The sequence below is a fragment of the Aptenodytes patagonicus genome, chromosome 2, assembly GCF_965638725.1.
Source record: "Aptenodytes patagonicus chromosome 2, bAptPat1.pri.cur, whole genome shotgun sequence".
NCBI classification, from domain to species: domain Eukaryota; kingdom Metazoa; phylum Chordata; class Aves; order Sphenisciformes; family Spheniscidae; genus Aptenodytes; species Aptenodytes patagonicus.
Genome location: NC_134950.1, coordinates 152,495,858 through 152,521,630, shown reverse-complemented (window position 1 = coordinate 152,521,630; position 25,773 = coordinate 152,495,858). Strand labels below are relative to the sequence as shown.

The following is a 25,773-nucleotide window of genomic DNA, read 5'->3' as shown; positions in this document are numbered from 1 at the left end:
GCCTTCTACAGCAATCTGGATACATCTGGGGTTAATGACAGATATATACTATAGACGGGATGAATCACTGGAAAATTCACCATATGCAGAGACTCTGTATCTCATTTAAACCATTCAGCGCAGGTGTGAAATTCATTCCAAAGACCACCTCAACCTGTCAGAAATTCCTCTCTTAGCAAAGATGTGATCAACTCCCAACATCCCGAATTTAAACTTCAGTTCTGACAGTACAGCTATGGGAATTTAAGTAAACTTGACCTTTCCATAAGCTGGAATGGTAGTAACATTAGAGCTATTCATATACCTGAATAATCTGTAAATTAAAAGTGAATTATCTTACCTGCAGTGTCAGTGCTGCTCTTGCTGGACACAATTTTCAACATCATCTTCTCACTAAGTAATAAAAAGAAAAATCGGAATTTTAACTTACTAACAATAAAACTGTAGTGAAGTTTATAATCAGCAAATTAAATGGCCTTGTCTAGCATATATATTTTTAATTTAAATCACCAGTAGCTTGTCAGTTGTTTTCTTTTAAATCAGCTTTTAATACAATTTAAGCAAGGAATGGAGTATAAGCAGTAGAAAGCACAGAGATGTAGCTACATTAATTCTTTTTAACACAAAGAAGAGTAATGCAGTTAATCTCCATCTATCATTTGGCATATTTTTCCTCTCTGCCTAGCATTCTCATGGGGATGATAAAGATATTTAAAAATGATTGAGCATTCAGGGTTTTTTTACTGTTACATTCAAATATTATTTTTGTTGATTGATTACTAAAATCATTACAGAGAAACAGATTTAATGAATTCTTTTTTTACCTAGAAGCATCTTTGCTATTACTTGTATTTGGCCCTTTAAAAAGCGCAGACTGAACAAGACCAGTTAAACTGGCAATCTGTTTCTCCATGGCTTGTATCCTCTCTCTGTAAGACAAGAGAACCGTTTGTTAAAGCCAGATATATTTGCTTTCAGACTTGTTTTTCTAGGTGAATGATTACCACAGGACTGGAAAGACACTACAGAGTTTGTGCAAAGGCCCATGGGTACCAGCTTGCATATACCTTGTTACAGCAGCTTACCGCATCTTGGTTTGGACAGCTTTTGCATGGTAATAGACAATAAAAAAGACATCTGCTTGGTTAAAAAAGAACAAAACAACCAACCACCCAGACAATAAACTTCTAATGATCTCACGAGACAGGCACCTAAAACAATCAGTTAATGCCTCTTGGAACTAGTGAAAATAATTTTTTTTCAGCATTACATATATTTTCTCTTTTACCTACACTGTGCCAGTAGTTTTGCCTGTATATAAGGTTTCAGGATTAAAGACTTTACTGTTTTTACTTTCCCCAAATCCAGGATTTTTGTCTGCAAAGCATTTAATCTGCCCAAGCTGACTACTCCCCAGCCCAAATCCTTTGCACCTGACATTGCAACTGTCTGCTCTGGAAAGGACAGCAATGTGACAGACCAGGCACAGGACACCAAATGCAGACTGTACAGCAACATTATCATAACACAGATTTGCTTTCATGCGCATATCCTGAGAAATTCCTAAAAAGCAGAAGAAAAGAGATGAAGAAGAACCGTAATAGGTATGGTCAGTGTTTTCCATAGGTACCAAAGGCCACTAAACAACAACAATGACTTTTTTGGATTGGAAGACTAACATTTGTATGTTTATCTGTTTACATAAATGTATATATTAATCAGGTACCAGGTAACTTCCTCGGTGGGCTCCAAAACAGCCTTTTGCTCACACAGGTGCCTACTTTCACATGCCAGTATGTCAATGACACACCACAGCATAAACACACATCAATACGGGACCTCAGACAGGACCTTCTGAAAATGCATCCTTATATGCCAGCAGTTAAGCAACTGGGGAGACACACAAAAGCAAATGCTAACAGTGGGCTGTGATTTTGGAAGATGACTGGGAACAAAACTTCTCAAAAAGCAAGTGACTAAGACCAGCAGCAATGACTGATGAAAGAAGATGGGACAGACACATGCAGCCCCAGACTCAGCCTGTTGCAGGGGCCACCCATCACCGCTGCGGTGTCCTGGGCACGTGGGAGCAGCCAACCTCCGGCCACCCCCCGCTCCAGTTGCCATTTGGTGGCCAAAGCAATAATGCCAATCGATAAGGGCCATATAAACTCAAATGTAGGTACCAGTTCCAGGCAAAAGCAAGCTGACATGATACAAAAGCGAGTAACCAGTCCAGCTTGTAGCCAGCCAGATTATCCAGGCTAATTATTTCATTCACACTCAGGGAATGAAATAGAGGTTTGCTGGGATAGCACGCAGATACCATAGCCAGGAGAGACTCCAAGACACCCAGACATTGAGAAAACAGAGCAGCAAAACATGTAATGAGATGCTAACAGACACAAGGAGGGAAAAAGAGAGTGCTCAGTCAGTCCCCAGCCGGCAGACGTGTTCTTACTGCAATTTAATACAGTGTGCGCATCTTACTTTTCTGTCTTCATGTTGAAGGGTATTTTGAACGGTGATGAGAAGACTAGTGAATCTGACCTAATTCATTGCAAACCAAGAAATACGTTACAGAATTTCCACTATTATAAGTTTTAAAATAAGAAACTGGTTCAGGCTACAGTAACCTTTGGAACAAAAACAAGTACTAAAAGCCTGGGATAAATATATTCTAACAAACTTTAATGCAGCATTTTTGACACTTAATAATGAAAACATTTTTTTTTTCCCAGATAATCATCACAAGCCCTTCCTGGAACTTAACTCAATTGGAAGTCTATCTGTTTTACCAATTCATAAATATGATGTTTTTTCCATCCCACATACGATAATCTGGAAACAATTTTCTGCTTCAAAAGAGATTATGGTAACACAAAGCTGATCTTGTCCTTTGACATGAAATCTAGGAAAATATGTTGTTAAGAGGGAGAGGGATGTTCCAGAGATAGGAGATGATGAAAAACGAATGAAATACTGGAATCAATTGCACAGAGCACATTATTTTTCATATGGTAAAATCATTAAGAATGTGAAGAATCTACATGTGCTCTGGAGTTACTCCATTAAAGACAAGACAGAATTTTTCCTGTAATCGTTTCACTGTAATACTCAGACTCATTATGGCCATCAGCACCAAACATTTCAAAAACAGGTGTCTGAAAGGGGGCGCCTTTTAGGCATTAAATAAATCGACCTGATTTTCGGAGACCTGGCGGTCTGACTGAAGGCGATGGGAAGCAACGTGCTCCAGGGCGGGCAGGGAGGGACGCGGCCGGCCCGGCGGCAGGGCCGTGCCCTGGGCTGACGTGGCTGGAGGGCCGGTGGCCCAATCCTGCCACCAGCTGCATGGCCTTGAAGGAGCAGGGATGGGCTCTGCAGCCACCCCCTTCCCCGCTGGCTTGCCTGTGAAAGGCTGGAGCAACCTCGGCTCCAGAGGGAGAAAATAAATGCTTTCCTCAGTCTCTGCTAAGCCGGACTCTATCAGGGATGCCAGCACTGTCGTGACAGTTGTACATCTTTGGTTCTCAACATTATATTCTCTACCTCTCGCTGTGCTCCCTGCTGTGGAGAGGGAAGGTGGGGGGAACAGCCTGTCCCACCATCCCTTCCTGCACTGGGCAGGCCGGGGTCCCATGGATGGGACAGGCTGGGCTCCCCGTGGACAGGGCAGGCCAGGACATGGAGGACTAGGAGAGAGGGTCGGGCAGAACAAAACGCAGTGGTGCCTCTTTGCCAGTGGTGGTAGCATGAGAAGGCCAAACCCCATATCTGTTCCCAGATTAATTTCCCAGATAAATCTGCATGTCTCCACCACCCAGGAAGAGCAGGGAGGGTCCCTTCTACAGCAGTTGGGAAAGAAACGGCTATTTTATCAGCCTGAGCACAGAAGGGCATTGTTTTGCATTGTTTTCCTGTGAATGCCCGGAGAGTCAGAGGTGGTAACACAGTGGGGGAGGGCAGGAGGGTGCAAGGTCAGAAGCGACTCCCAGCTCTAACAGGCCTCTCGGTCAGACTTGGCTTTGGCTTGTCACAGACCTCGGCCAGCAAAGCAGGCACGAGCCGCTCGCCAGCCCTGTTCTCCTGGCAGCCTGATCCACAGCCCCGGCCCCAGGTACGTCCAGGCACTCGGGCCCTGCCTCAGCACCTTGCTCCCCAGATTCGGCAAAGACAAAACAAGCCCTTGCTTCTCCAGTGTCTGTGCACTGAGACATCAGATTTCATCACCAGATTTCTTCCTTACAGCTTCCCGGAGGTTTCATGTCATTCCCTCTACTGCAACTAACTGGAAGTAATCCCAAGCAGGGTACAGTGTATTGCTGAATTGGAACCAACTTCTCACTGTGATGCTATTTAAGTGTGACTTGCATGTTCCCTCCCTTTCCTGGGGACATCTTTAATATTCACATCACTGAGAAGATACTTCGTACAGACACAAACTAGAACTGGGCTGTGTAACTGTTCATTCATGTTCCTGTCCAACCCTAGGCTGTGCAGCACATCATCCATAACAGACATACTCAAATACCAAGTCTGACACCACGAACTAATTGGCACACTATCCTGGAGAAAGATTTTCAGTGACTTCATATTTTATAGTTAAACCCCAAGTGAAGTCTGTATAGTTATCAAAAAGAGGGTCGGAGACAGGGAAAAATACATTTCTTTCTATATTACCCTATGAGAGAAACATTTCATTAGAAATTTTTTTATCTCCCTGGGAAAAAAAAGGGAAACTGGAGTAGGTTGTCTTTCCCGATGGCTTCCCTAGAACCAAGTGATAGTGGCACAGTCAGACTTTACCCCAAAGTCCCCCCAAAACAGCAGAGTGGATATCCTGGAAGGGTGTGAAGCAAATTGCAGCAGAACTCTTCTGTACTCTGCTCTCCTCGCAAGGGAGAGATACACACAGGTGAGTATTTCAATCTTCTAAGAATAAGGTTAAGCTCAAACTTTCTACAGCTTGAAGCTAAAGGGAAAAGGGAAGCTCTGAAGCACTGCCAGCTGTGATACTATTTGACAACTCTTATCCAAGAGTCTGCATCTCATCTTCCTACAAACAGTTCCTCCAACAGAAGGAAGCCAAAGTACAGTTTACCTTTCCTCCGTCCTCTGTTGATCACCTGCATTCATCTTTTTCTGCCTGGTTATTCAACATCTTTCACAAAGGAAGATGCAATTTTGGTCCTGTGGAAAGTGTCTGAGAGGGTATATCTGCAAAGTTCACCTTTCTTATACAATTCTCAGTGCATTGCTGATGGAGTCTCCCGCTGTCCATGGCTTTACAGAGTATGACCATTTTTTCCAAATGCATAGAGAGTCCATCCATACTTTAGCGTATCAAACAATAGTGTTTTTGTGATGGGAACAATATCCAATAACCTACGTATGGCCGTTACGTTTTAGTCTCTAACTGCAAGCCATGAGCGGTGAATGTGATCATATTTTTTGCTCAGTGAACCACGTTCTACCATCATCTTTTCTCACTGACATGTGGCATAAAAAGAAGAGGATGAAAGTTGTATTCAGGCAAAAGAAAACCACAGTACATTCCTGAAATGCTTTTGGAGGAAAAAGGTTGTATAGAGCTATCTTGCTATTTTAAGGGCTGTATTTTAGTGAGTAGCAGCGTTTATTATATACATATTCAGCACTATCAAATAACCCAGAATTTTGCAACAGGACTTGTGTTTTAAATGCAAAGAATGTAAGTTAAATGGCATTTAATTTAATGCACTTTTGGGTAAATAGCTTCTTTTCTAATTTATCAACATTTAAACATTTGCTTTGCCTGTAGTAACTTCCAGAACTGCCCACCATAAGCTACATAAATGTGCCATCCAAAAATATGATAGCAAATCACTGTTTAAACAACTCATGCTCACTGAAATTCCCCTCAAAGATGAACTGCTGCAATCTGTTACAACTTCTAATATTTTTGTGTGTATGAATACTAATATTTTTTTAAATCTCCATGAACTTGCTTCTTCTCGCTGTTGTAAAAGAGCTTTATATGGAACTCTTCTGGTAAATGAATTACTGTTAGAATTTATTCAGTGCTTTATACCACAGAAGCAGCTACCTTGAAAATACCTGAGGTAAAACAGACACAAGAAAGAATTATGTGAAGCAATTAAATCCCCCTCAATTCTGGCTTAAATAACAGGTTTGATGAGACTGGCGTCCGCAATGCAAAACTAAAATGAGAAACTCCAAAAGAAGAGATCGGAAATACTGGTTTTCATCTTTTGTAGACCCAAATCTGCTGCAGTTAACATTCCAAAGGTAACGGACCCGTTTTCTTCAACAAAACCAGGATACAGTCAGTGAGAGGTCTGATCTGCTATAGGTACCCAGCGTATTCTGATAAAGTACATATATATGCCACTTCAGCCCTGGACTGGAAAAATTGAAGGAGAATTAACAGGGGAACAGCGATTCAGTTAAAATTCTGGCATTGTCACTCTCCATTTTAATCTTTTCTCTGACTTAAACTCTGCATTGTCCTGAGGTTGTGACAGTGCTACTTCAAGGTAATTTCTGCAAAGATGGCACAAGAGATGTTTCCTTTGTTCTCAGCACACTCCACTAGGGACTGAAGGAACAACAGTGCTGAGATGATGATGGGTTTGATGTTTGTAGGGTCCTCAACCCGCTCCTATTAACTCTATCCCTGCCGAAACCAGGACAATGAGTCAGGATGGGGAGTCTCTCCTGTCACTGCACAAACGCAAAAGATCTCCCTCCTCAGTATCCCCAATGTTAACAGATACTCAGTCTGCCCATTTGCTGCTACCCCACACCTGACGCTGTCTGCATGCGGGCTGACTGAACACACCACCATTCACTTTCTGTGGCCTGGTTTTTAGGCTCTTTGCACAGTCATCAGCAAGTGGATAATGTGCACAACAGAGCAGCATACACCTCATTTTTAGCATGCCTGGAAGAGGATGAATTCAGCCCCATCTCTCCAATCCCAAAATATTCTTACTCACAGAAGCAAGTCCAGCTGTACTGCTTATGGGTAAGTCCTACACAAGAAGGTACAGGATACTTTTCTGCCATTATATACGTCACCTTTCAGGTGTTCATAATAACCTTGTAACAATTCAGCCCCTGCTGAAGCAGGAAAAGAGCACCTCAGCCTAGATAGCCTTAGTGTTCCTTGTTTAGTTTAGTACAATCTCAACAGCGTTTGCTTTCAAAGTTTATGAAATTATCACAAAGCTAAAATAAGGCTTAGAGCATTTTGTATCCGTAGAACTCAAACCCAATTCTTAATATTGCAGTGAATAGAAAACACACCAATTTGTACGAGTTGCTTTTAGTATTTACAATTATTTTTTTAAAAGTCACACTTTCCCAAGGTTAAAAAAACCCACAACCCATAAGGGCAGCTTTCAGAATGATTTTTTCAGTGCTGTGTGGCTAATACATACCATGCTGAATTTTAAGGTCATGCATTATTTGGAAGTGTAATTATGCAAATGCTATTTTCATCACTGTAAATATATTCCGGGACCAGGACTAAAACTGCTGGTACAAAGCTCCCCTTAAGGAGCTGCAGAACTATCTGTATAGTCACTCTTCATATATTCACAAATACACAGCCTTGTGCATGTCTGTGTAGCCGAGTGAACAGATGAGATGCCCAGAGGGGAGAGGGTAAGTCACACAGACTGGAAAGTTGTTGGTGTCCTCCCTTATTTTCAAGTCCCTAACATGAGCCTTGTAAAATTTTTGATCTGAAAGCCATCTCTTGGATCAGAATTGGCAAATATAGTTCAAATTATTTCCTAGTTGTAATAATGGAAGCTTGAAATGAAATTTCAGGTACCTGCAACTTTTTCTTGGAAATAAATAGATACAAATCAGGTTTGACTGACCTGCAATATGCCCTAACTCATACCCTTGTGTCAACATAACTACCAAGCTATAAGCCTGTAATTTTTGTGGATGGCTGCTTTTCTTCCATCCTCCATTTTCTCCCCACCAATGGACCTCACAACACATTCTTTTTTCTGGCCAAGTGTGGTCAGAGGCGACTAATTGTTGAGCAAGTTGCTCAGGTGGAAGGGAAGTTTGGGGGCTATAGAAGCTCCGTATCTCCCCAGTGGTTAAGGCAGTCAGCAGTTACCTTTGGCCTCTGTGAGCTCAGCATTTTCCAGCTATTCATCTTCACTTCCCTAAAGAGCTCTATAAAAGTTAACAGCACAAACAATACGCTAGAGATTAGCGCAACTCATACAAATACACAGCAACCGACTGGCAGCGTAACGATTTTTCTCTCCTAGGGCAGGGTCTATGGCAGGAGAAGCCTTCACAGACCTTTGCGTAAATCTGGTCCTTAAAAAGACAGGAGAGATCATTGTCATCATTGTCAGCACACAAAAGTTAACAACTGTCAGGTCAGCAACTATTTGTGATGCTGGAAAAATCATTGGGAACAGCATTTGTGTTTCAATTTCTTCCCTGGGACAGACTTGCTCTTCTCAGCAGTTTCCCCTCGAGGAACATTATTATAAACAACTGTCCTATTTTTATGCAAATTCATGTTTTACAGGAGATAAGACAGTAATGATAAATTCTTCCCATTTCCTAACACTAGATGAGAAAAACTCCACTCCATAAAGAACCAAAATTGTAATATCAGAGTGTCATTCTTAACGCGGGTGAAATATATTCCCTTATTAGCGGGAACAGAACATCATTTGTTCTTGTAACATGATCTGGTTGCCTGGAAAGAAAAATCCTAGTTAATAATTTTTTATTATATTTTTTCCAATGACTGAAATTTACACAAATGAAAATAACTAGGGATTCATCATGGGTTGACAATACTTTCAGATTAATAACGGGTGGTGTCGCATCTCCTCTAAATTACTAACTACCTTGACAGACGGCTAATAAACACTGCAGCCCAGTGCAGCAGCCTCCTACACATTACATTGTCCCCTGGTTGTTAAATGACACAAGATGTGCAGATTAGGAATGTTTCTCATTTGCATAAATTAAGCCCTGGCTCTGCCTTACCTCGTCTCCTTGTCCTTGGGCATCACAGGTGACCCATAGCCAAGCGCCTGCTTGTCGACTGGAGAGGGCACCGCCTCGGCCATGCCCGGGAGGCCAAGGGCGCTCCGTGTTTTCGCATCCACAAACACAGGCGGTCCCGGCTCCTTTTTGAAGGACTGGCGGCTGGGGGAAGACCTGTCAGGCTGGATGGTGTGGGGGGGAATGTGAGCGCTATGGTGAGGATGAATATCGATCATTCTCATGTCAGCCACCCTGTGGGGTGAGGCGGGAGGCGTTTTAGAGCCGAGAGTGGGCAAGTGGCTCTCCGGGTACTTTCGTGTCTTTTGTCTGTACAAGGACTGCTCCAGCATTTCAGGCTGCATAGAGGGGTTGCAGTAAGTGCTTGATGACCTCATGGCACTGCGATGGTAGGCTACAATGTGATCGGGGACATCGAGGGGGTGTCCGGAATGGGTTGCAGCCACACTCATCCTCCCCTCGTGAAACAAGTAGGGGTCACCGTACAGACCTTCATTTCGGATCAGGGCAAGGTTTTTGTTACTCATGTCCTCATCTGGCTTCACGTCCCGTCTCTCCAAAATGGCGCTTGGGCTGGGTGATATTGAGCGTGAGGCTGGCACGCTGGAGAGCCGGTCCCTGGGGATGGTGGCATTGCCTGGCACACCCATGGGCCGGCCCCCGCCATAGGGAATCCTGGACGGAGAGGGAGGCATGGAGTGGGGCACCGGGGTGGAGGGCGGAGAGCTGGGCATCGCATGCGGAGGGTGTGTGGCAGATCCGGGGCGGGAAGCACTTGGGCCATCTCGGCCCGTATAAGCAATGTCCCTCTGCATCTGGAAAGAAAAGGAAGAACATATAAGATATAAAATTACTGAATGAGCAAAACATGATGTGGGTTGTGACGACCTTGACATCTACAGAAAAAAAAGACCAAATAATTTGTCATCTGCATAAATAAACACTTTGGAACCTCAGTGCCTAAAGAAAATAACACCTATAAACAGCAATAAAATGGGCTGCATGTTAAGGGAATATGAGAGTTTTTAAAATGCTTTTACTTATGCAAATACATTCTTACTCTAATCTGATATTCACAGCTACCAAAGCTGAAATTAGGGGTTTCAGTGCCAAGTGTTCTAAGTACGTGTAGCCAGTGACAGACTTAAACAGTTTATTGATCAGACATACAGGCTAGAGTTTACTGATTCCAAACCAGGAACAGAATGATGATTCTCTGGCATCACAAACAGACCTGAAGTCCTTAGACAAGAAAAATAAATATTACAACTAATTGGCCATTTGCTTCAGTGCAGGATTTAGCCTTTTGCTAATAACTTGATGTGGTCTTTATTACACAAAGGGTACACAAATTGTAGGAGAACAACACATACAAACATTTACTGACTGTAAGACACTCAAGCTGCGTGAATACAACCCCTATAAAACATGTGCTGTGGGTTTCCTTCATTGCAACCAAAGATAACAGAGCTTTAGACAGTTTGTGGAGGATGCGTTCAGAAAGTCACCAAATATTTTATCATAGTTTTGTAAGCAGCAGCAGAAACTGCCAGCAGCAAGGAATGAGCAAGAAAGGAAAAGAAAGGGAAAACTTCCATACCAACGTATTAGTGCTCTGTTAACTGAGGCCTTGGCAAAAAACTGCAATGAATACATGGGCTTCTGAGTCTGTAGCATCTCACTCTGCACAGCAATGACCTCTCTAGATGGTTGAACATTGTCAATGACAGACACAGGAGAAATTCTCCCTCTAGCAAGCATCATGTGCCTGCTCTAGTGCCGTTAGGGTAAGGTGGATAAATAGGAAGACAAAAAAGTCAGCTGGGTTCCACCAACTACATAAGAAAAAAATCACAGCTTCTAAAATTTGTGTTGGCAACTTCAGCTTCCCTATCACTTTCAAGGGACTGTAGAAAGCCAAGTGTCACTAAGCCAAACTACATGTTCCTGAAGTTCCTAATGTGCAATGGAAGTTGCTGATCTGAAAGCTTCACCATTTTTCTCCCCTCTCACTCCTTGCTTTGACGATGTGACTGAATTCGTTGCAGTTACAGTGATCCATGGCTGATGAAGCAAGAAATTATATTCTATTCCTGCCCCACCACAGTTTTTTCCACTGGTAAGGGAATTGCGATGGCGGTATATAAACAATAGCTGTTCCCATCATGGCAGGCTCCGCACATGGAAATTACAAATGACGTTCCCCAGGGCCAGAGATCAAAAGTCTGGAGTATCAGGTATCAGAAAGAAGAAAGGAGATAACCTGATTGTGGCAGCAGCAATAATAAATAAGTGTAACAGAACAAAGGAGCATGGTGGGATGGGCCATAAATGAGCCAGACAAAAGTCATCTAGCCAAAGGGGAACATGGGATAATTTTTTCATCTCTCTGCATAGAGAATTACTGTAGTCTGGAATGTAAAATAAAATATAACTAAACAGTATTAATACAATTATCAGTGGGCATTCAACATAGTTTTCTATTGGCTTGAAGAAACACTGCGACATACTGAGCTGTATTTTGTGTTCAGACTCTGGACCCGGGCCAGCAGAACAAAAAGACGCCTACTGACTCTGAGCAGCTTTGGGATCATGCCTCCAGGGATAGGCAGCCATAGATGTTTTGCACTGAGAGAAGAGCCCGGAGAAAGAAAATCCTCTTTGGTTTCTACTGTACAAGCTATACCATGCCCCGTTTAGTTGCTTCAGCTAAAGCTACAACAGATGCAATAGTATCTGGCACAGAAACCGTAGTCACTGGGATACGCTGGGTTGCAGTGAGAGGAAAACTCCAATGTTACCTTGTAGAGAGGAGAAAATTTCCATGGGAAGCTTTGAAAGCAACAGGCTTAATTTCCCCTAACTTCTGGAGTTCATATTCCTGTATATGCTCATTCATTTCTCATAAGTCAAAGAAATCTGTCAAAGAAAAATTCCTACTTTCCACCTTAACATATTGCCATACTTTAAGATGGAAATGAGGAGTTCAACTATGGGCCTGAGCTATTGCTCAAAATCCTGTGTCTGAGTACTGACATATATAATGCTATTTACTTTTGCTTTAAAATAGCACTTGGAGTACACAGCCTGAATCAAGACCCCATTGGGCTAAGCAGGGCACAAACGCCTGGGCAGACAAACCCTTCCTGAAAAGTTCACTTTCTATTTTAAGCCATGACTCAGCCCCTGGGTGGAGTGTGCAGAAGGGGAGAGCAGTTGGAGCCACAGAGTCCAGGGTGCCCACGACAGGTGCACCAGGGCATGTGGGATGGGCAGGGACATGAGCTGGTGACCGGGAGCCAGGCAGCCTTACCGGCTGGATTACATCTGCCACCTGGTCGATATTTTCTCTCATTTCACTTTTCTCTCTTCTCCAAAATCTCCAGATTCTTTGCTAATGGCAACTTCAAAAATGTGAATAATGGTCTCTTCTTACTTCTCATCTATACATCTTTTGGGTGATATTCAAGGCACACTACTCTGTCTCATATATACCCCACTTTCTGTGCCGTTTTTCTTCTTCCTGCCCTCCACCACAAAACCCCATGTTGCTCAATGAAAACACGTACTCTAATATGCGGGCTGTCTTGAGCCACATGTTCTTGGACTTCAACTGCATGACTCGGGGACAGAGAAAGAGGATATTGGGCTTATCTGAGCCTCTAAATACTATGTGCTATCACAGCCAATTGCTTTGAGGGCAAAAGGAAGAAGATTTTTTAGTGCAAGCATAGGACCACGTGCTTTTTGACTGCAGCCATGTAATACGTTTGCCTGAGGGTGTGATTTTCTTTAGCACATAGCTCTTCCTTGTTCTTACTGCCTGTAGACTTTACATCCTTGAAACAGAAAATTTTTTTGTCAATCCTTAGGTTAAAATATGGCAAACAGCTAGCAACAATTTCTGTATAAAACATTTGAGGCGAAAAGACATCACTGAGAATCTTTCACTTTCTGTAGTAAAAAAGATCACACCATGTTTAAACATCTCCTGTAGAGGTTTTGGTCAGTCTAACAACACTTAAGTCTATAAGATACAGATCTGGATTTTTTTTTTTAAAACAGAGCAATAGAGACACTGAAGAGTGTCTTGTTTCTGTATACTAAAGAGTGAACATCATATAAAACCAGTTATGTTCTTTATTTCAAAACTAGTTGGCATACTCAACAACTTGCTGTATTTTGAAAATTATTATATGCAGAAAGGCAGCAAACCAGCTATCCATCCACCCAAATGGATGACCTTACAAAGAATCTTGCTCCTGGTAGCTCACATAAAGGGTGAGCAGACCCAGCGTCTCTGCATACAGCAGAATATAAAGCTTGTGGCAGCTCCTGGCCTCTCGAATAGCACGGCTGCCCTGAAAGAAGGACAGAGTCGTGGTATCATAAGCCTTATGGATAGCAAAGAGCAAGCTGCTATTCAGAGATTCAACAGCTGGTGATTTCTGCAGTTCAATCCAGTCTGTCTTGTCATCCATCATCAGGACTAATACAACACTGTGCTGATCTTTATTCTAAATTTGTTACAGCTGTCCTATCTCATAGGTCACTCTTGTGGTCTGTCCCAACATGGGTATGTTACAATGAAGAAACCATCCTTACTTCTGTCTCTCCAGTTGCCTTCTACACATCATTTGCACCTGTGGCACACACCAGACAGGGTACGCAGAGCTGTGCCTGCATGTACACCAGGGCAATGCCAGCTAGCACTAAGCACTAAGCCTACCTATTCATCAGCACCACACCAACCCTTCACCTCACCACGCAGCTGGATACCAAAGGTACAGCCTGACTCATGCCATTATCTGCTAACATCTCACGGCAAAACACAGGCAAAGGGAAAAGCAGGCCAGAGTTTCTGACCTGGCAGCCCTTCCCATTGCTCTCCCAGACCTCGTCTACGTCAATAGAGAACACAGCAACTGGCTTTGCCCCAAGGATTTCAGCCTGCCAAAATACCTACATGGAGCATGTTTCCTAGATGGAGCTTATCCATGCACCCTCTCAGAGACACCCCAGAGTTCCCAGCAGACTCCATTAATCACCTCTCAGGCATGCCAAGCTACTACTTTTCTTACTCTCCCGTTGACACCCTGCGTTTCCCTGAGGAAACTGCACCTATGCTCCTCAAGCTGGCTCACCCAACAGTAAACAGAGGACACCTGCAAAGAATTTTATTGACAGCTTGGAGAGTCTTTGATGAAAAAGCTACAGAAATGCTAAGTACTGATATAATACTGATAAATTCATGTCTGTAAAAAGACCTTTTATGGAGATTGCTCGCCAGAAGAAAATCCTCTAGAAAGTAAGGCAATCCTTCACTTTTCTAACCAGGAAAGACTTAATTAAAGAACCCAAAATCTGACAACAATACAATCCATTAGTCTGTTCTTTCCTCATAAAAATAAATGGACAGCTTTACTGTACTAGTTGTCCAAAACCCTCAGTTTAATCAGTAGTTGCACTATATGATACCACTTCTGTCATGACTGGTTGGGTTTGGTTTGGTCTGGTTTCATTCAGATTGGGTTTGGACAGCTGAAAGCACAAATCCACTTTTGCAAAAAACCTGTCATATACGGTTTTAGTATTTCTAATATAATATAATTTACAATAAGAAATAGTGCACTTGAAAATTACAGAATTGGTAAACAGTCTGAAAACAAAATTTTTTAAGTATCTGTACCATGACTATCTGTCTGAAGCCAAATGCTTATGCTCTCAGACATCACTGAGAGGTTGTCACACTTCGTCTGTTCTTGCCTTCTCATAGTATGCCTTTTAATTCCTATAAATATCCCCATTCTATTGGCTCATTACAGAAAAAAAACCAGGCTGGCTGCAGCTGCGGGTTCCTCCAGCTGCCCAATGCCATACTTGAAAACTGCAAACACATTAGCATAATTTTTAGCTTTTTCTGGTCAGGAACTTTCCAATGAAAAATACTTTCAGCAGACAATGCTAATCCAAAAGAGCTGAAACATTTGGTAAAATCATCAGTAAAGACAAAAGTTGGAAAAAAACCACCCAGCAGATTTCAGTCAAACAGTGACATTATTTCTTATCAGACATCCCTGGAGTGTTCTAGAGCTTTGGCTTTCCAGATTCGTAGACCTGGGGCAACTTGGTCAGAGTCTGCCCTGGGGTAGGGACCCTAGCTCTTCCATGGTCTCTTCAGCAGAGCGGGTACTTTGTAGTTTTGGGTGATCTTCCAGACCAAGTAGTAAGACATGTCAGGGGTTTCAATGTCCATCGCTCCTCAGCAGTGCTTCCAGACTAGAAGTTTATTTGGCAATTTTGGCTAAGAATGGGCCCCCTGATGCCCAAAAGAGAGAGTTCAGACCATGAAACAGCTGACTTAGGCTAAGTTGGAGACCTGGCCTCAGCTGAGCCTGGCCCCACAGTACAAGGCTCTAGGAGCTGCCAGAGTTCACAATTGTTTTTCATTATGGGAACCACATGCTGGTAAAATAAAACTGATTTCAAATGTTCAAACTTCCCATGAATGGGGAACTCCAAGACCCAGCTAGCTGTTCTTACCATGTCCCACATATTTCCATTGTTTTTTCCTGGATAATTTTCCAGACAAGGAGTTGCAGAACCCCCTGAGAAATCTCAGCATTTACTATAATTAACTTCCCATTCTTAGCATGCATCTAGGTTTCAGTTCTTTAGCTCCTTTTGCCCAGCTGTAAAATCTCTGTATTATGGTGAAAGAGGAGTTGAGCTAAAAACTCAGAACATCTATGAAACTGTAGTTTTCTGATTCTAGTGACTGATTACACCAGAACCGAATATTTAATTGGACATATATGGATATGGCAAGAGAATCGCTGGGTTTTTCTTCTTCCATTTATGCTCTTAATTCTATGCTTTTTCTTTCCCTTGATCAACAATGCTGCAATCAGCCAATATAAGGTGTTTCTTAGGATGAGCCTGTGATGGTAAGTGATGGTGAATCCACCCAGTCCTCCAGTTTCTATATTCATAGACTTTTTGCCAGGCTCAGCTGGCTAGAAGCTGACATGAACAAAATAGGAGAACTAGAAGATGATGTTCACTATCCTAGGAGGTGGAATTTAGAGCACATAAACATGACCCTCCAGAAAGGAGGCGTCCTGAGTGAACCTTAATCAGGTGTCGTCACCATACTACTCAATATCACTGCAACATCCAGTCTCCACACCTTTCTGCCAGTTGTGCAGGTGTACGCAAAGGTTATGGCATAAGCACTATTTCATCCTCAAGAGCAGAATTTTTAGGATACCGTATTGTAACTGCCCATACACTGGCTTGAAGCTTAGCCACAGCATCACTTCCCTTTCCATGCCATAGAGCATCAAACACATTCTTAACATTATTGTCCCTTATTTTATACCTATATCTTTAATGCACACTTGTGCATCTACCCAGTCCCTACAGCGATCCAAATGTTTTACCTCAAGGTATTTTGCATGTCTCAGTATGTCCTTTTATATCCCTGACTACATATAAACTTAATTCATACCATATCCTAAAGCTCCCATGGGGAAAACAAAGAATACCTAGTTCACTTTTTACTGAATGTGAAACAGATCCATAAAATTCTAAGCTAACCACAAAACAAATTTAATGGTAATATCAAAAATAATGTTTGATTGCTTCACCTTGCCTTTAAGTCAATGTGCATGCTGAAGATGGATCATGCAAACAAGCAGAGAGGAGAGTTTCAGACTAAATCCTACACGGTCTGCTCTTTCAGGCATAATTTCTTTAGCTATCCTGATGCTACTCTGAGTATTTTTTTCTACAATTAAAAGCAGTAGCACTCTTATTACACTCTTAGACAACATTGTTACCTATGGGCAAATAAAACAATCTTTGATAAGATTTTTGCTCTGAAATAATTAAAGCCACTTACTGTTACTTAAGGAAATCACCTGTATGGCTACAGCAGTGAGATGAACATTTGGTTCCACTTCCTCTAATAAAGCACTTTTTGTTTTCAGCCTTGAATCTAAATCCTCAGTCTACGGTATATTATTTTGTATATCCATGCCTGGTTTTGAAAAGGTTTTGAAATCGTAAAAATGTTCCTTGTTCCCTCTGCTCACAACAGGGGCAGGCCATCTTGCTTTACCCGCTCATCTAAGTAATGCTGCTTCAATAGACTGAAGTACTTTTCCACATGACAAGCCTGCAATTTCTCCTCCCCTTCGAAATTAGTCACTAAATAACCTCCTTGGCATGTCACCCAGTCACAAACTGTGCAACACTATGTGATTCAATCGCTCAACCATTTTTTAATGTGTGCCTATAAGATGTATAGAAAGAGACTAACACTATGGAGTGAAGCACAAGAGAGCCTTACAAAGGGGAAAGCCATAAACAAAATAGTGAGTAACCTCCATCTAGGTAAGGAGTGCATTTCGAAGGCAGCAATATGAAACACATACATATTAATTCCCCAACAGGTGAAGACCTCCAATTATTTAGCAAACCCAGTACATACAATTCCAGAAAAAAATGCAGCAGTTATAAACCTTAGAAGCTTTTCACCTACTCAGATTGGTAGTGACATTTGGTAGAAGGAAGCGCAAGCCCATCCCATGGAGCAGGCTGTCTACTCATTAACCAGGCACCCGAGCTGCTTGGCTAACCTGAACTTTGGGCCCCCATAAATCAATCTCATTATCTCTGCAGCACACCACACTAGCCATTATGATTACATATTTTTTTCTTTTTAAAAAAAGGGCACAATAGAGAAGGCAAATGTCAAAAAAAATTTAGAACAGAAAAGGTGCTTCCCTCCCTTCCATCCCCTCACCCCAAAAGACCATAGAATATAGAAAATGTCTTCTGAAAAATACAGTATTTACAGTTTAAAAGAGACGGCACTCAAATATCATAGGGGAAAATCTCATGACACGAGCACTTTCCAGTCCTGCAGTTATCTTCTGGGTTGGGGGGGATGGTTTTTTTGATGTTGGTTTGGGATTTTTTTTGCTTGTTTTTATTTTTATGCAAGTAAAAAATTGCCTATATCATCATGACTGGCATTCAAAAGAATCAAAATACAATTTAAGCCCGTGACCATGAGCTAATATTGCTGTAAAGAACCAGTTATAATGGGACCTTACTGGAGTAACGTTTCCATTTCACCATACTGCTCTCAGTCTCTCAGCCATTAGTGAGGGAGGCATCATTCATTTCCGCTACCAAAGGGCAATCTGACACAAAGCATTTAAGTAACAGGACAAAGATCAGAGCAGATCTGGTAGCCAAAACTAAAAATCCAGGTGTTCCACCCCTTACTACACCCAGCCCAACAGCAGAGGACTCCTCCAGCTTGGTAGACAGATGCTGTGTGTTCTGATTTGTAATGTACATTGTAAATTTGTATGCCATTATTCGTCTTGACCAGAATTTCACAAAATTTATATGTAGTGTAATATAAACAGTCTTTTCAGAAACGTAAAAAATGTTCATTTTGTCTTAAATGTTTAGTTTTCAGTTTCACCATAAAATATTTTAAAATACTATTTTTATTAAATATTTGCACTAGAACTATAACAAAGTATTATTATGGCACAGAAACAATGTTAAACCTATTTATTTTTATTTCAAATTTAATCAGTCAAGGCTTGTTTCTTGCAGTATAGGAGTAAAGCAGTATTTACCATTGAGGCATCTGGTTTATATTTGGCAGGTTTAACTAACCAGTCAAGCATCCCCTTTTAATGAATGGATGTATATACTTGACCTAGTTAAAAAGCTGTTTAGGTCTGCTGACCAACCAGACTCAAAAACATCAAGAGTAAAAAGTACAAGCAAATTATCCCAGTACACTTTCATGCCACACATGCTTTCCAACAGTTGCAGAGTATATTCTTCCATCCACGTTCTTCCTTACAGGCTAACAAACCTGCAGTGAGAAATCACATTATTATGCTAATACGCAGGATAAAAAAGCTGGTAGGATGCACATTTTCAGTAATTGGACTCTAGCATGATAAAGTATACCCCAGAACATCAGACATAATATAACTAGTCCTCCATACATCTGGCACTATATGCAAGAGTCTTCAAGTACATATGATGCATACGAGAAGTTTTTCATGAGAGGAATGAATCTTCTTTTAATTTTAAAATACACTAGGCACAACATCATAAATATTGCACAGATATATCATTACCAAGGCTGTAATTTAATTTGTAGGTTCTAACAACGCATACAAACCATTCAAGCATCACTTTCCATTTCAGTTACTTTATCAGAGCCCTCAAGCTTTGTCTAACTTGCCATGTATTATCCCATGTTTAATTACTTGCCATATATTTGTTTATAATGTACTGTACAGAACTAGAGTTCCTTTTCAGTTTACCCCCCTGTATAAACAAAGGCCATGCCCCTAAGAGGCGCAACACCCTATGCTTTGCTAAGATCAAGCCTGGAAGTTTAGGTTAGCTTATTACTTTAAAATCAATGTTAATGCCTATGTTAATGATAGGCCCAAGTTACCACTGAGCTAAATCGCCAGTCACCCTACCTTCTTCTACCTTATTAACACTGTTGATCTGTTGGACCTTTCCATCAATTTGCCCATCACGTTCATTTATTTTCTGTTTGCTTCCCTCATTTTCAAGTGGAAAAAATGTTAGAGTCACAATTATAAAGCCAGAGAATATTTTGAAGTTTACTGTGGGGTATACACGTGTGGCATAGATGTAACTTATTGCTTGACTGCTGATCAAAGTTCTTTCTGTTCCTGATAACAGCTCTTTTAGTTCCTATTCACTTAATAATACTTTCATGGATGGAAATAATTAAGCAGTTAATGCCTTGTACTGCTGGAAACAACCATTTCCTTGACAGAAAACAGGGAAGCACTTACAGGCTGGATTGCTTGTCACTAACTCAGGACTTGGTTTCGTTCTCGGCACTCTGGAGCAAAGCTTGTGATGGAGTCAATAGGGTTTTGCTTAAATGCAACAAGTTAGTTCAGTTCAGCAGAATCCAAATGGGAAGAGAGTTTGCTGATGATGGCTTTTACAGCTGTATTATAAAAGAAGTATTTTCTCCTGGTTTTTTGGGGGTTGGGTTTGGGTTTTTGGGGGGTGGTTTTTTTGCCAAGGAAAGTCTCATGCCACCTCACCAGTCCTATAGCCTATCCAGCTTCTAATTCTGATCCAAGAAACCAACAGTGTAGGAGGACAAAGACCTATGTATGGAGCTGTCTGCAGGATCTCCTAAATCTGCAGCCTCTGATACACAAGACTCTTGAAAGCAGCTGGAGAACCACCATCAGCATCTTTCTTCCCTCTCCTTAGGCAAGCACCATGACAGAAACCTCTGTGTAGTTATCCACTTTCTGCAATGAAAGGAGAGAGACTGTCCCCTAGCTTTGCCTCCAAACATTCAGCAGAGGAAGAAAAAAGAGGTCATATCCAATCCTGATCTCAGTCTCAGCTGCTTCTCCATGGCAAAAATGGGGGAGCAGAACGCAGACCCCAAGTTGCTGTCCTTCACAAAGGCACCGAGGTGACACACACCCTCGCACCCAGCCAGGCTGTGCCGGTGCCACCCTGCACTCCACACTGCTCTCCATGACCCTGAATAACTCTCAAATTGGCCTCAACTTTCCCACATCAGCTCTCCAGCCCACTGCCCATATTTATACCTACAAGGATGTGTGTGGTGTTTCCCTGAAGACTGAAAATCCTGCAGAAGCCCTTTGAATTTGAGAGGCCAAGCTAAACAAACAGGGAGGGAACAGAACAGTTCTGGCTGCCTGACACATACTGGATTTGAGATTATGTACAGACTACACTATCTTCTCCTAAACATACATATTGTTTGTTATTCCCTCTGTTTACTAATTCTGAAGGCATGCAGTGAAACAGATATGCCTTGGGGTAGACACAAGTACCATAAAGTTCTCTTATGCTTATTCCAAACTCCCCAGTTCTTAAAAAACCATGCAAACGAACAAACAAAAGGCCCTCCCACAACACAGAGCGCATAACTACTAGCTAGAATGAACCACTATAAAGGGGACAGGCAGCTCTACGGCTTCACTGCTGGCAAAGAAGCACACTTGGTAGAACAGCTGGTGCTTGCAGCGTGGAGCAACCTGTTCACGAAGCCTTTGAACCAGCACGCAAGTGAGCATCTGAGCTCCAAGAGAACAGTGCTTCATTGTAACACATATATTAACATTATGTATACATACATAGATACATATATGTTTTGCATACCAGCAGTACATTTTCGGCCTATCCTTTGGTGATGGCAGATCAAAATAATCAGGAATTTTAGATTTTTAGGGATTTAAAAAATTAAAGGCAAGCAAGTACAAGTGGGAAATCCTGTGCTGGAAACTCTATAAGCCTCTCAAAACTTATTTTAAGTTTACTAGAGCAAATATAGCCAACTCTCACTGGAGTCGCATGAAGAAGGTTCTGCAAAACTGAACTATTACGTCAGGTCTGCAGTCTGTCTCTCTACCCTGTAATTTAAACCTCATGCTTCCCCTTCATTTCTGTACTGATTTAAACAAAGACATTTTCCTCGCTATAGGAAAGTATCACAGTATGTATCGCAGACATACATGCGTTAAGCACCTCTCAAAAGTTAAGAGGGCACTATTAGTTGCTTTGTATTGAGGATTTGTCTCACCTAATGTTGCATTAAAAGACAGTCAGCCAGGCACCCTCCAGAGTCAGCTCATTCTCCCCTACAGCTGGGTGGGACAAGCTGCCCTTTGGTGTTCCCAACCTCTCGCCACTGACTGCAGTGGCGGCAATTTCTACCCCAAGCTTATAAGGATTAGACTTTTTTCCTAATTCTCTATAGTGAGTCTGCCCATATGTCTTTTCATTTAGCTCACTCTCTGCTCTGGTTTTCATCCTATTTTTTCCCTTTATTTTCTTCTTTATAAGTCAAGCTGAGATACTATAACTAGAAGGGATAACGGCAGCTTCATTCCAGCTGCTGCTTGCTAGTCCATGCAATGGACTTCGCTGTGATGCACCTTGGTGGATCCAACCTGGCCTGTGGTTCCTGTTTGATTGAGCTAAGAATTAAGTGTCTCTAGCCTGAAGCTGGTAATAAACATTATTTATTTATCAACAGACCAATATAGAAGCACCTCCACTTTTCATTTTCCTCTTCCTCTGTTCTACCATTAGCATGTTTACTTATGCCTAAACTTTTTAAAGGCTAAATGTAGAGGACTGAGTTTGTAGCATGAAATTTTTCCTGCTTAGTCCATATGTAATAAAATATTACATATTAAGAAATACTAATAAAAAATAGCAAGAGTCATATGTTGCAAATATTTAACTAATACATAACTCATGACTTCGACTCGGTGATCTTAAAGGTCTTTTCCAACCTAAAGGATTCTATGACTCTATGACACTGGGAAGAGACAGAGTAGGTAAAGAAGAATTATATGGGAAGATAATAGGGAATTATGAGTGTAAAACTACAGAAGAAAGAGGAAAAAAGACAAAACAAAAAGGGAATGAGACAGGGTAAAGGACAGTAATAGGAGTTTGTGAGAGAGGTCAGAGATGAAAGAGGGTAACATTGGAGATGGAGTGCTGAGAACTAAATAGGGAAACAAGAAAGGGATAATAAATAACAAAGAAACAAAAATAGAAGACTTAAGCTAGGAGGTGAGGAACTAATGAGATAAAGAGGAGTTAAAGAGACTATAGCATATGAAAGAAAATTAAAAAAAAATTCAATGACAGAATGAGAAAACAGAATGAGAGTGGAAAGACATGAACTAATGCAAATTTTCTTCAAGGCTAGAAGATTTTGCATTAGTCCTTGTTATTACAATGCTGTAGCCTAGCATAGCAGGCATGGGAGGGAGAGGGAGAAAGGAAGAAAGGAAGGAGAAGAGGGAAGAGAAAGAAGAAAACACATGCAACATAAGCTTCTTTAATTTGGGTTAATATTCTGAAGGTTTGTGGGGTTTTTGGCAGGGGTGGTCAGAACATGAAGCTGTTTTTTAGGAAAGAAGTGAGCAGAGCACTCCAGGTAAATGCCGGCTGGAGCAACCCATGAATGCTTGAGGACATGGGCAAAGAAGCTACAACCATCACTTGCCTTTGCAATCCACTTTCATATTCAAAGCAAAGGTATTTGAGATGCACTGTAAAACTACAAATGGCTTTTGAAACCTAGCACTTAGTTCATCCATTCCCACTGAAGATGTAGTTAAGGTTCAAAACAGCTTCATCTTCTTCAGACATTGCAGAAAATAACACCTCTCTACAAGTCAGGCCTTAGTGCAGCATCTCCAAGACTTGACGTGCAGTGGGACTGAGTGCTGAGAGATAACGCTGAGGTGGCTGTTGCCCTTTGTACACGTCTGGTCGTTAGTGGGGGACAACAGAAATTCTGGTTTGATGAAATCACCACCAAGCTCTGACAAGCGGTGAGACATGTCGTATGTGTGTGCACGCACATGTGTGTGCAGCTCTTACTTCTCAGAAAACTTTTTCCCATATCAATTCCATCGCGTTATCAACCCCCTGACCACACAGACTTATGACCCCAAGCACACCTGCACATCAGAAGCTCTTTGGCCATCATAATGTCCAACAGCCCTTCCCATTCCTAGACTAAGACTACCTTTTTTCAGGTGTAAAACAAGAATCCAACAGAAAGATAAGAGGAAAGCAATCTTACACTTCTTGCCATAAAATGTTGAGCTTACAACGTGCATCAGTTTAAATCTAGCTAGAGGAGCAGGCTCTGTATTTGGACTGGCCTGGTTACACCTGTACTGAACCTGTTGACACTCCCTAGTTGTCATGATGACAGATTAGCTGTCAATGAGACAACTTTGGCGACACACTGGGTGAACTCTGCTTGGAAGGGAAGGGAGCACAAGGCCATGTAGAGCCTGACCCAGAGCAGTCCCATGAGAGCTTCCAGTCTAGCCACGCTTAGGCAATCTGAGCAAAATGATGCATGAGATGCAGCATGTTTTGCATCGGCCTGACTGAAATCACAGTACCTCTGTGTGGAGGTTTATTCCCCCAGCAACATTTCATTGTTTGAGCTATCTCCCTGCTACCAGTCTGTATTACTTTATTCCTGATTGGCAAGACAAACATCCAGATCAGTGAACCTAGCAGGCACTAACTTCTGCATATTTATGAGTGTATTTCATTTCCTACAAACAAATGGAATGTGAGAGTTAAAAAAAATTGTTAAAATTATCCAATTAAGCAGAGAGACGCTAATAAATCTCTCATGCTTGATTTTCCTATGCTTCCTTCGCGTACTTTCCAGACAGAATAGCATGGTGAGTACACTAAGAAACCTCTTGGCATTTCAGCCAAGATTTTTCAGGGTGTTATCACAAATGACAAAAATATAAACACACTGAAACATAACACATTTCAATCCTAAAAAGGTCGGATTTACATAATTACATCATTGGTCTGCCAATATCCACATTTATCTCATCAGTGTAGCATGGCCCACCCATCCCATAAGCTATTAGACTGTTTGGACTGAACATATAAAAGCTGTTACTGTTTTTTTTTTTAAAGTTAACATTGTGACACCCCTCATAACTAGTGCTGCATTCGAACCAACTGTTTCTTTTGCTTTCAAACCAACTGTTTGTTTCTTTTGCTCCTCCACAGCTGCTTTTTAGGTAGAATTTTCTGAGAACAAACAGGAGTCATGTAATTCATGAAGATGTAGCAAGCATTTCCTCCCCCCCTCCCCATTCTCCTTGAAGAGATCAAGCACATCATGTACATAACATAGACAGCCACCACCAACGCAGGGAGCCAAACCCTTCAGACCAGTCTCAATTTCAGCACTTCCTCAGGGCACCACTGAACTGATGGGGTCAGCCCTTTCTTTTCCAAAAAAGGAATAGTTTCAAACACGTACAGTTCTGGTACAGATCAGCATTTTTATTTGGTTTAAATATGTTGTATATCAGATTTCTGCTCTTTAAAAAAAGAAATACTGTTAGTAACTGTACTCATAAATCAAAGTAAATGCATGGCTTTCTGACTCGCTGTACTAACGACTCAGCTCTTATTTTTGTTCCATATTTGTATCTCTTCTCACTGCGCTGAAGCCAAATAAAACTGAACAACAGTTGCTAAACGAACATAAAGGAAAGCATAACCCTTGGTCTCATCTGGCATTAGCGAACAACTGAGTCAAAACACAATTTCTATTACAGATATATAGAATAGGTTAGGACGTAAATAATATTAAAATGTTATAAAACAGAGCTGATTGATAGTTAAAAGACCTAAGCAGCATATTTACACCTGTAGCCAGCTATTTCTTCCAATATAAGGACACAGCAAATCAGAAGAAATAAGTTGCTGCATTGAGTTTTGGAGTCAGCGCTATCGGCAGGAGAAATGGTCATGGAAGCCTTATATACACCTGGATTTTGCAATGTAAGTGTCTAAGCTGCACTGCATCTCATACCTATATGGCCCAGCAGTATTTGCATTTGTAAATACATCTTTTGCAACATTAGAGGAGCTATCAGTGCCTCAATTAAGAGTCTTCTTAGATCACAAACTTCTTCCTATACTGTTGGAGCCCTACATTTTCTTTTCACTTTACTTCCTTCTATCAAAAAAAATACACAAATTGGTCAGCATGACTGAAGTAAACAACCTAGTTTATCCTAAGGTCAAGCTATCTACAGTAAATAGTAAGTGACTGAG

General features: G+C 41.5%; 1 protein-coding gene across 17 annotated transcripts in view; it reads right to left on the bottom strand.

Annotated features, from left to right (window-relative positions):
- The window catches only part of KIAA1217 (KIAA1217 ortholog), a 188,900-nt gene that overhangs the window by 43,049 nt on the left and 120,078 nt on the right, over positions 1-25,773 (bottom strand). For 11 of the 17 annotated variants that reach the window (XM_076331692.1, XM_076331697.1, XM_076331695.1 and 8 more), the window contains 3 exons: positions 9,040-9,872; positions 825-929; positions 341-393 (listed from right to left, as the gene is read on the bottom strand). In XM_076331692.1, the coding sequence (XP_076187807.1) occupies positions 341-393; positions 825-929; positions 9,040-9,872 (991 nt within the window). Of the gene's footprint in view, positions 1-340; positions 394-824; positions 930-9,039; positions 9,873-16,960; positions 17,170-25,773 lie in introns of those variants that run through there. The other 6 variants (XM_076331694.1, XM_076331696.1, XM_076331708.1 and 3 more) reach the window with 3 other exon arrangements.